We start from the raw sequence: 11,540 nt of genomic DNA on the forward strand, positions 1-11,540 counted from the left end.
AATTCCTTCCAAGTCCCCAGCCCGAATGCCTTGCTGCGTGGCAATCTGACGCTTTTCCTCAACTGTGGCAATAAGTGAAGGGAAGATGAAAGGGTTTGAGTCACAATGTAGGCAAAAAGCCAGGAGCCCAGTTGGGCTGTTAATGACCGACGTCTTCTCTCAAGCAGCACATTACTGGACCCGAGAGCTCAGGGTGAGACAGGCGCTCCTGGTCACGGGGGATCATCACCATACATCCTGACAGACCAAGGTACCGAGGACATTTGGCTCAGTTACTACAGCTCTTTCGGGACAGGAGGCCAATCCTGGCGGCTCCTTCGCCGAGTCTCAGGGCATTTTAATCCACTTAAAAGTAACCTGACAACACCCTCTAGTGGAAATTATAAATAAAACAAGGGCTGTGTGTCCAGTTTACTTTCTGAGGCCAGAGTGGTTTCCGGAGTCCCCATAAAACGGAATAAAATAACAAAAACAAAACATTTTCTTTAAGAATGTAATAATAAAAAAAGGTGGGAGTTCACAAGCCATCTGTAGGCCCCTCGGTGCTGAATCACCTTCTCTCCTCAGACACTGCCTTCAATACATCCTAAGAAAGGAGGGCACGTTGTATGTGGGGAGGGGGGCACTGATCCCCTTAGAGTTTGGGCAGACTGCCTGCTGGTGCCAGGATGATGCCAAACACATAGAAGAGGCCTAGCAGAAGGTTGAGCTTGGCAGTCTTTTGGGGCAGTTTGTTGAAGGTCTGGCTTCGGAACTGCCTCTCAAGGGAGAAGGCCATGGGGATGGTGAGCAGGGGCAGAGCCAGGCTGATGCTGCAGTGCACAGCCAGGATGCTGAAGACCAGGTAGGGCAGGAAGAGCAGGGTGTTGTAGAGCACATAGGACAGCGTGGGCCCGATGAGGATGGCGAGTGTGACGATGCCAGCCTCCCGGTCAGACTCCATGTCCCGGGTGTTGTTGGAATGGAGGATGGCCTCCGTGCTAAGGGCGAGGGGGATGGCGTAGAGCAGTGGGAAGACCGCCAGGGACCCCACCTGGACGGCGTAGGCGAACATCACAGCCAGCGGGCCGAACGTGATGAGGATGACGAGGTCCCCCAGAGCCAGGTACTTGAGTCCAATTCCTATGGTCAGAAAACCCAGAGAGTTGGTGTGAGATCAGGGCTGGAAACTTGGGGCTGTTCTCCAGTGGAAAGGCAGGCTGCTTGTGGCTGGGCAGGGCATTTTCTTCTGAGACTGGGAGGCGGGGCAGTGGTTGTATTCCCCTCCCCTCCAGGGCAAAATCCGAATTCTCCTCTGGTGACACAGAGGGTCAGAAAAGACTAATCCTTTCACACCCAGTTCAGTCTGAGTCATCCTGGGTTTACCTTCCTGCTGTCCCTCAACAAAAGGGCTTCACAAGTGGGGCTAGTGGTAAAGAACACTCCCTACCAAGGCAGGAGACATAAGAGACACAGGTTTGATCCCTGGCTGGGGAAGAGCCCCTCAAGAAGGGCATGACAAACCACTCCAGTATTCTTGCCTGGAGAATCCCAGGGACAGAGGAGTTTGGAGGGCTGTAGTCCACGCAGTCAAAGAGTCAGATACGACTGAAGTGACTTTGCATCCACGTCCCCCAACAAAGCCCTGACACAAAGAGCTGGGGCTTCCCAAACTAGTGGTTACCAGCTGGACGGGGAGGTGGAGGGGCAAAACAAGGGCGGGGTAAGGGGAGGTCCAAACTAGTGGGTGTAAGACAGGCTCCAGGATGTATTGTACAACAAAGTGAATACAGCCCATATTTTATATAACTATAAATGGAAAATAATCTTTAAAAATTGTGTACATTAAAAATTGGAAAAGTTTTTGGAAAAAAAGAAGAGTAGGGGTTTCCCAGTTACACATAGTTCAATGGGGAGTCCATGAAGGCTCTCACAGGCCTTACAGTCCAGGGCTTGGCTTTCTTTCACCATCCACCAGCCCTCATAAAACACTGCTCCTGTCAGGAACACCGTGAGATTAGCCCCTCATGGAATATCCATCCCAGCTTCTTCCTTTTCAGCCACAACCTCTGGCAGCATCTTCTGGTTTTGAAAGCCCCCAATTAACCTCAGCAAAATTTTAGGGTTCCCAAACTCCATACAGAGAAACTTTCACCCACATAATAAGGAAGACAAGCTAAGAAGGTGAAGTTACAACACTGCTTCCCTCGTCTCTGGTTCCTGTGAAGTTAAAACGCTGAATGATCCCTCATTTTTCCTCCTATGCTCCCGATCGACCTCAGATCTTGTCTTTCGAACCAGCCCAGTTTCTCCATCCCCAAAGCCACGCTCCATCCTGCCTCCCCCTATCCCCAAGTCCAAGTCAGGGTCATCTTATGCACTACAATCCCACCCCCAACCCTCCGCGATGCTCAACTGGTCCCTCAGCTTTAGGTCTCATAACTGCCTCCCCTCCTTCATCCTGAATCGAATCTCCACACTGCAGCCAGAATTTGTTGTTTAGTCGCTAAGCTGTGTCCACCTCTTTGCAACCCAATGGACTGTAGCCCACCAGGCTCCTCTGTGAATGGGACTTCCCAGACAAGAATACTGGAGTGGGTTGCCATTTTCTTCTCCAGGGGATCTTCCTGACCCAATGTGTCTCCTGCATTGGCAGGCGTGTTATTTACCATTGAGCCACCTGGGAAGCCCTCTCAAAATACTAAGCTGGCTGTGCCCTTCCGCAAACACATACCAGAACACCCTTATCAACAAGCTGTCCTCAGGATAAGAACAGCCCCAACTCTTTCACCTGAGTCAGCTTTGGCCTGGCCCTGCCTTGCCCCCCTCCTGCCTTGCTCTGAGCTCTCCTCCCCTCCCCACCTCTACATCCTTCAGTTCCTCTCAGTTCCTCGGGGCCTTCAGACACTCCCCCACCTCCAGCACCTTGCCTGGTCAACTCCTGTTCAACCCCTCAAGACTTTAAAGGTCATTCCTCAGCTGCTCCTCAGCCGCCTTCCTCAGCCTGAGACCATATTCAGTCCCCTTGCAATATGCACCATAGCATCTTGACTTTCATAAATTCCACACTTGTAATTCTTTTTTTTTTTTTTTTGGTGCCAAGTGGCACGAAGGATCTTAGATCCTCAACCAGGGATTGAACCCATGTCCCCTGCAGTAGAAACACGGAGTCCTAAGCACTGGCTCTCTGGTGAATTCCCACACTTCTAATTCTAAATCTCCCTCTCTCCCACGAACCAGTACGTTTCACAAGGGCACAGCTGGCTCCTCAAACCTGACAGGCTAACCTGAACACAGAGCTACAGTAACAAGCACCTGGAATTTGGGACCAAGATCGTGAAAAATGTCCCACTGGGACTGAAACAGAAAAAGCAGCGCAGGAAGAGTGAGAAGCACCCACTCGAAGAGGCGATCCACACATATATTGATACAGAAGCTTGGGAAACCTCTGATCTAAAGAAGTTACTAAGACATGGCCCCATGATCAGAAAGTTGAAAAAAAAAAAAAAAACTATTGGGTCATAAATTGCATTTTAAACAGTTAAATATGAGAGACATTATCTGTAGGGAATCTAAAGGCTTGGCAGCTGAAGAACAAGACGCAGTGCAGGTTTACCTTCAGACTTGTGGTTGGGACTCTTTAGTGCTAAATGACCACGGTTGGTTCTTGGAAATGAAGCATCTCTGGGATAGGGTATAACAGGCATGGTCCCTGAGTCCCACCAACACCCAGCAAACTCATTCTGTACTCCCCACGCAGTGTTTTGATAAATAATTTGGTTGTGTGAGGACACGCCCTACAGGAGGAAGGTCTCCCCAGCAGCATGTGAGCTCTAAGTGAGGAAACTGATGTCTTGTGTGACATCTCACACATTTAGGCAACTGCCCCTGCCCAAGGAAGATGACAGGCAGGATTGCTCCAACTACCGATCCAGCAAGTTTCTCCACCAGCTGCCCATTCCTTTGTTTACTTCCTCAGCTCTCCAGGCAGACCTCGGGACTCTATGGAAAGAAACAGAACAGCTCTATAGCTTTGATTGACATCTGGCGACAGTACCCAAGAATACCTCGTTAAGTCGCCTGGGGAAAAAAAAGACACGAACAAGGCTGAACAGGAAAGGAGTATGTTACCGATTCAATGGACATGAATTTGAGCAAACTCTGGGAGATAGTGAAGGACAGGGAAGCCTGGTGTGCTGCAGTCCATGGGGTCACAAAGAGTTGGACACAACTGCGTGACTGAACAACAGAAGGTTGAAGAGAAACCTGTGCCTGCAAAGATAAGCCCCACCTTCAACAGACCTTGCACAAAAACCAACCACAAAGCTCAGCTGAGGATGAGAGGGGCCTGTCAACCTTCTCGAGGTTATCTGACACTAGCAAATGACACAGCCCTCGAGCAGAAAGTCCTGTTTTCAGCGTGTCTGACCCAAGGCTCACAAGCTCCACCTGATTCAGAGGTGTGGCCCACCTGGGAGCTTCCTTTTAGGCATCCCCTCCTCCCAACACCACTTTCCACAGGGCCCAGCACAGTGAAATCCTGGGCCAGTTCCCTAGACAGCCAGCCAGAAGGAATTGTTAAATCAAATCGAAATGTTGGCAAGGACATGGAGTAACTGGAACTCTCGTGCTGTGCTGATGGGAAGGTAAACAAAGTAGAAGCACTTTAGGAAACACTTTGGCAGCTCCTAAAATTAAACGTCATCTACCCTACGACCCAGTAATCTGATTCCTAGGCTTTTACCCAAGAAAAAACAAACACACATATCCACAGAAGACTTGAAAATGAATGTTCAATCATGATAGCCAAAATACGGAAAAAATCCAAAAGTCACTGAACAGGATAACGGATAAACAAACTGTGATATGTTCATACAATGGCTACCTCTCAGAGATACAAGGAACTACCGACCACATCACAACACAATGAAATTCAAAAACAGGCACAAGAATTCATACTGAATGATCCCATGTACATGAATCAGGCAAAAGGAATCCATGTGAAAGGAGAAAGAACAGTGGTTGCAGTGGTTCCCACCAGATGGAGAGAGTGGAGCTGAAACGGAAGAAGCACAAGGAAGCTTTTGAGGGTGATGAAAATGGTCTGTATTATGATGGGGTATGGGGTTATCAATCAAACCAGCCAATCTTAAGAGAGACCAACCTTGACTATTTATTGGAAGGATTGAGGCTGAAGCTGAAACGCCAGTATTTTGGTCATCTGATGCAAACAGACAACCCACTGGAAAACTCCCTGATGCTGGAAAAGATTGAGGGCAGAAGGAGAAGAGGGCGTCAAAGGATGAGATGGCTGGACGGCATCACCGATGCAACGGATATGAACTTGGGCGAACTTTGGGAGATGGCGAGGGACAGAGAAGCCTGGTGTGCTGCAGTCCATGGGGTCATAAAGAGTCAGACATGACTGGATAACTGAACAACAACATGAATTATACAGCTGTATGTATTAATATTTGTCAAAATTCATCAAACTATAAGGTTGAAAATCCATGCATTCCACTGTTCATTTTTCATCAATTATATATCAATAAAGCCAATGTCAAAAAAAAATCATATCAGATTATGTCATTCCTCCACTCAACACATTTCAATGTATCCCCATTTATTCATTCAATAAATATTAAGTACTGACTACATGCCAGGCGGGCACTGTTCTGGACACCATGGGGTTCAGCAGAGAACAGAGACTAAAATCCCTACCCCCAGGGAGTTTACAGTCTAAGTGGAAAGGTAACTAACACAGTAAATACTTTTTGTGGTTAGAATGTGATGTGTGCTATGTAGAAAAAGTAGACAAAAGCAATAAGGAAGATACTGTAGAGGAAGATAGTGTAGGGAAAACACAGAGAGGGTGTGTGATTTTATTTTTTTCAGCTGCTGCAGAAAGCCTTATTGTTTTGTAGTTTTAAATAGGGTAGAAAAAAAGGCCTTACCAAGCAGCTGACATTTGAGCAAATGGGTGGTGGTTAGAAAACAAATCATACACATAGGTGGGTAAACAGCGTTCTAAACAGAGGAGACAGCCTCTGCAAAGGACCCGAGGCAGGAGCATGCCTGATGCATTCCAGATACAGCTGGGAGGGCGGTGTGGCTGGAGCGTGGTGAGGAGGCGCGCAGGTCAGAGAGCTGGGGGAGGTCGGGGGTGAGAAGATAATGTCAGGCCCTGGGAGTCACTGTACAGAATTAAAGGATATGGGAGCCAAGGAGAGTTTTGAGCAGAGGACTGACACGGCCACAGGAGTACTCTGGCTGCTGATCCAGGAGCATCCTGAAAGGGACAAGGGTGGATGCACAGAGATCGGTAAAGCATCAGCCGCAATAATCAAGGGAAATGACAGTGGCAGTGGTGGGGGGGGATGAGAAGTGGTCTGGCCCCAAATGCATTTTAGAAGGAGAGTCAACGGGACTTGCTGACAGTCTGGATGCGAGATGTGAGAAAAGCAGAGTCAGGGATGATGCCCAAGATCTGCAGCCTAAAGAACCAGAAGGATGGAGTTGCCATCGAGTGAGAAGGGGAAAGCTGAGGGTACAGCAGGTTTTGCGGGGGAGAAGATCAAGAATTTGGTCTCAGACATGTCAAGGTTGAGATGCCTATAACCTCTAAGAGAAGTTACTGAAGTTGGACCTTGGGGCTTCCCAGGTGCTCCAGTGGTTAAGAATCTGTCTGCCAGTGCAGGGGACATGGGTTTGATCCCTGGTCCGAAAAGATCCCACATGCCGAGGAACAACTAAGCCTAAGTGCCACAACTAATGGGCCTACACCCTAGAGCCTGCAGCCGCAACTACTGAAGCTGGTGTGCCTAGAGCCTGTGCTCCGCAACAATAGAGGCCACCACAAGGAGAAACCCGAGCACCACAATGAAGAGTCGCCCCAGCTCACCACAACTACAGAAAGCCTGTGCACAGCAACAAAGACCCAGCACAGCCAAAAATAAATAAAAAAGAAGTGGGATCTGCGTTTGGAGTTTAGTGGAGATACCTGGTCCAGAGGTAGAAATCCGAGCCTCACCAGCTTAATGGATGGCGACAGAAGCCATGAGAGCGGCTGAAATCGCCAAGGGAGTAAGTGGAGCTGGAGAAAAGAGGCCTGAGGACTAGGCCGGGGAGTGACAAGCAACCAGCCGAGACTGAGGCCCTGTGAGACCAGTATGATCTAGTCCCTGCCTCCCTTGACGGCTACATCTCAGTCTCCCTCTTGATTATGCTGGTCTTTCAGCAATTCCTGAGAGGCCAAGCCCTTCCCTACCCCAGGATATTTGCATCTGCTGTTCCTTCAGTCCTGAAGGACCTGACTCAGACCCCAATTCTGCCTCGCGGCTGGCTCCTTGTCCTTCAAAGCTTAGTTTAAGTGCCACCTTCACAGAGGGCCTCTTTCCTTCACCAGCACCTTACACATTCATTCTATTTCAGCACTCTACTGATTTCCCTCACAGAACTTTTTACACCTGGCTGCCAGATCACCAGTCAGTCCTGCTTTTCTTCTTTCTCCTTCCGACGTTCCATCACAGTTCCCGTGGCCAGTCTTCTCCTCTCCTCACTTCTTAATATTGGGGCTCCCCAGGGCATTGACCATCCCTCCTCTGGGCTCTCATCCTGTTGTACAACTTAATCTATGTGCAAAGACTCTCAAAAGTCTCTACTGCCAGGTCAGACCTCTCCTCTGAACTCTGACTCAAATTCAACCATCAATTTGACAGCTCTACATGGAGATCTGATATATTAACATGTCCAAAGTCAATGTCTCCATTTTCTCTCCACAAACCTATTTTCAATCTTCTCTCTCTCACTCCACATCAACTTCACTATTTCAGTTGCTCAGGCCAAAACCTTAGAGTTATGTTTGTTTGGATTGTTTTTTTTTCAGAGTTGTATTTAATTCCTGTTCCTCTCCTGCCTCACATCCCATCTATTAGCAAACCCTGCCTACCTCCAAGATATACTGGGAATTTAACTACTTCTTCCCTCTCCACTAATCCCACCCTGATTCAAGCCACCAGACATCTCTTGCCTGTTTTACTTGACAGATTCCTGGGTGTTCCTGCTTCTCCCCTCACCCTCCTTTATCCATTCTCAATAACTTAGCCAGAGTGATTGTTTCAAAACACTAAGGCCTATGTCATCTTTGAGCCACACTGCCTTGCCCAAACATACTGCTTTTCCTTCACCTCCTTTTACTGTCTCCCTCGTGCACACCCTGGACTCCATGCTGTTCTCCAACATTTTCAGGGACACTCCTGCCTTAAGGCCTTTGGCAATTGCTGTTCCAACATACTCCTCCTCCAGATAACTGCTCAGCCAACTCCCTCATCTGTCACCTCCTACAGTCTTTGCTCAAATGTTACCTTCTTCCAGACACCTGTTGAGCCAACTCCCTCACCTCCCTCTCACAATCTCTGATCACGTGTTATCTTTTTTTGGCTGTGCCAACGGGCCTGTGGGATCTTAGTTCTCCAACCTGGGACAGAACCTGCGTCTCCTGCACTGCACAGAGTCAACTTCTGGACCACCAGGGAAGTCCCTCGTGTTACCTTTTTTAAGAGGCCTACCCTGATCAAACTAATTAAAATTAGTTTGTGTCCTCCTTCCTTGCTCTACTTAATTTTTTTTTCCCTGTAGTACTGTTCATCTTCTCATGTACTATAACCAAGGCACAAATTCATCCTGGCTTACCAGGAACTCCCTGGTTTCCTAAAGCCCCACATCTCGGAAACACTCTCAGTGCTGAGCAAACCAGGATATTGATCATCCTAACCATAATTTACTATTTTTATTTTCTATCTCTCCTCATGATATATAAAATCACTTCCAGAAGGGCAGGGACTTAACTGTTGTGTTCAGGTAGAATAGAACCTGGCACATAATAGGTGCTCAATAAATAGGGCTCAAACACCTGCCCATCAGCACTTTAATCAGCCTGCTGCAAGCGGTCACCTAGCAAACTAGTTGAAAGTAATTAGGTGCATAATTTAGAGCTCTTCAAATTTAATTCCGGCAATGGCAACCCACTCCAGTACTCTTGCCTGGAAAACCTCATGGACGGAGGAGCCTGGTAGGCTGCAGTCCATGAGGTCGCAAAGAGTCGGACACGACTGAGCAACTTCACTTTCACTTTTCACTTTCATGCATTGGAGAAGGAAATGGCAACCCACTCCAGTATTCTTACCTGGAGAATCCTAGGGACAGGGAAGCCTGGTGGGCTGCCGTCTATGGGGTCCCACAGAGTTGGACATGACTGAAGTGACTTAGCAGCAGCAGCAGCAGCAAAGTTTGACACTGTGGCATTATAAGGGCTTCCCAGGTGGCACTAGTGGTAAAGAACCAGCTTGCCAATACACATGTAAGAGAAGCGATTTGATCCCTGGGTCGGGAAGATCCCCTAGGGAAGGGGACCAACCCATTCCAGCATTCTTGCCTGGAAAATTCCACGGACAGAGGAGCCTGGCGGGCTACAGTCCATAGCATCGAAAAAAGTTGGAGATGACTGAAGCGACTTAGCACCCACACACATGGCATTATAAGGTATGAAGAATGAGAGGAAATTAGACACCAAAAATATCCGTATATACCGTATATATGAGTTATTCCTAACATCCATAAGCCAAGCCAAAAACGTTATCCCCCAAATCCACATGGCCCAAACATTATAGATTTCACATAAAATGGCCTAATTCAGAAAATAACCTTTGACACTTCTCCGAGAGCCCTATAATTCCTAAGCAAACTGTAGTTTCCATGCAACTAAGACTTGCAGCAAATAGGCCAACTTACCGCCTGTGTAGAGAAAGGAGCCAGACAGGCCTCCGAAGTAGATGAGCGCTAAGTGCTCCAGTTTGAGAGGGGACAGACAGTAGAGGCAAGCGGCACAGACACAGCCCAAGGTGTAGAGGAAGACTCCAAACCGAACGACATCCTGGGGCTCCAAGATTCGGTCCACCAGGGTCCTGTCATCACTCTTTTTGTGGTCAATGCCCTTGGAAAAGTCGTAATAAGTGTTGACCAAATTGCCAGCCCCGTGCACCGCGAGGACAGCTATGGCACAACCCACCAACAGCCTGGGATCCAGGACGCCTTGGGATCTGTATGCCAGGGCACTGCCCAGGGCCACAGGGGTAAGTGAGGCGCTGAAGCTCCAGGGCCGCAGGGCCAGGACATAGGAGGCGCACTTCTGCCTCCACGAGCGCTGCGGAGGTCTGTCCTGCTGAGGACAGCCGTTCCCCAGCAGGTCTCTGTCCTCGACCTTGGCCGTCTCTCCTCCGTGGATGTTAATCTTCTCCGCCATGGAGGCTGCACGTGTGTTAAGTCAGTGGTAGTGAGCCACCCACTGCGCAGCGTTCGCGCTAGGGCGAGGACGGACGGGGTGGGGCGACGGACCTGACCTTCTTCACTTCCACCACGGACAGGGATGGGGAGGCGGCGGGGTCCGGGGGCTGCAGCGAGTGGGCCTGTCACCCCAGGAGGCCCGGCGGCACCGCCCCGACCTCCTGTCACCTGTGTAAGCCTGCTTCCTGACCCCAGCCCCGCCCGCCCTAGAGCCCGAGCACGAGCCGCGACCGCCACCCCGGGGCTGCCAGGGCCGCCGGGACCGCTGGGGCCGCCATCTTGTGCGTCCGCCTCCTCAAGCCCGCCGGGAAACACCGGCCGGCAGCCCGGCCCTGGGCCTGGGCCAGGGCCGAGGCGGGGTTAGGGGCGGGGCCCGGGCGGGGCGGGGCCAGAGGCCTAGGGGCGGGGCCGAGGTAGGGTGGCGACCCAGCAGCCCCGCCCTTCTGTCGCCCAAGGTCGGGGACGCACAATTGCTTTGAGTCTTGCTGAAAACGAGCTAACTTAACAAACGACTACAAATGCATGTCGCTTTACGACTTACCAAGAGCTTTCACTCACGGAAATAGAACTCATTCTGTTTTTCGTTCAACAAAAGTTAATTGAGCCCCCACTGTGTGCAGCAAGATTTATTGAACACCTACTGCATACTGCTGCTGCTAAGTCGCTTCAGTCCTGTCCGACTCTGTGCGACCCCATAGACAGAGGCCCACCAGGCTCCCCCGTCCCTGGGATTCTCCAGGCAAGAACACTGGAGTGGGTTGCCATTTCCTTCTCCAGTGCATGAAAGTGAAAAGTGAAAGTGAAGTCGCTCAGTCGTGTCCGACTCTTAGCGACCCCATGGACTGCAGCCCACCAGGCTCCTCTGTCCACGGGATTTTCCAGGCAAGAGTACTGGAGGGGGTGCCATTGCCTTCTCCCCTACTGCATACAGCAGTGAACAAAACCAGGGAGCACGTAGAGGGTGATAAGGAAGGTATAATTATATCCCTTCATTTTCAAGTGGGAAAACTGAAGCTCTGAAATGGGAAATGCTGTCTAAGAAATTATTAGCTTTGCCAAGACAGGAAGGAAAACTGAAAGTCCATCCATAGATGAATGGATAGTTCAGTCGCTCAGTCGTGTCGGACCCTTTGAGACCCCATGAACCACAGCATGCCAGGCTCCCTGTCCATCACCAACTCCCAGAGGTTACTCAAACTCATGTCCATCGAGTCAGTGAT

At 49.7% G+C, this 11,540-nt stretch overlaps 1 protein-coding gene across 1 annotated transcript; it reads right to left on the reverse strand.

Moving 5' to 3' along the window:
* Positions 1-479: 479 nt before the first annotated feature.
* On the reverse strand, positions 480-10,676 carry UBIAD1 (UbiA prenyltransferase domain containing 1). Its single transcript, XM_069544735.1, has 2 exons — positions 9,769-10,676; positions 480-1,122 (listed from the first exon to the last, which is right to left on the reverse strand). Exons 1-2 carry the CDS (start codon positions 10,277-10,279, stop codon positions 635-637), a joined length of 999 nt encoding a protein of 332 aa, XP_069400836.1. The 5' UTR covers positions 10,280-10,676; the 3' UTR covers positions 480-634.
* Between the last annotated feature and the right edge of the window lie 864 nt (positions 10,677-11,540).

The sequence above is a fragment of the Ovis canadensis genome, chromosome 12 (genome assembly GCF_042477335.2).
Source record: "Ovis canadensis isolate MfBH-ARS-UI-01 breed Bighorn chromosome 12, ARS-UI_OviCan_v2, whole genome shotgun sequence".
Classification (NCBI taxonomy): Eukaryota; Metazoa; Chordata; class Mammalia; order Artiodactyla; family Bovidae; genus Ovis; species Ovis canadensis.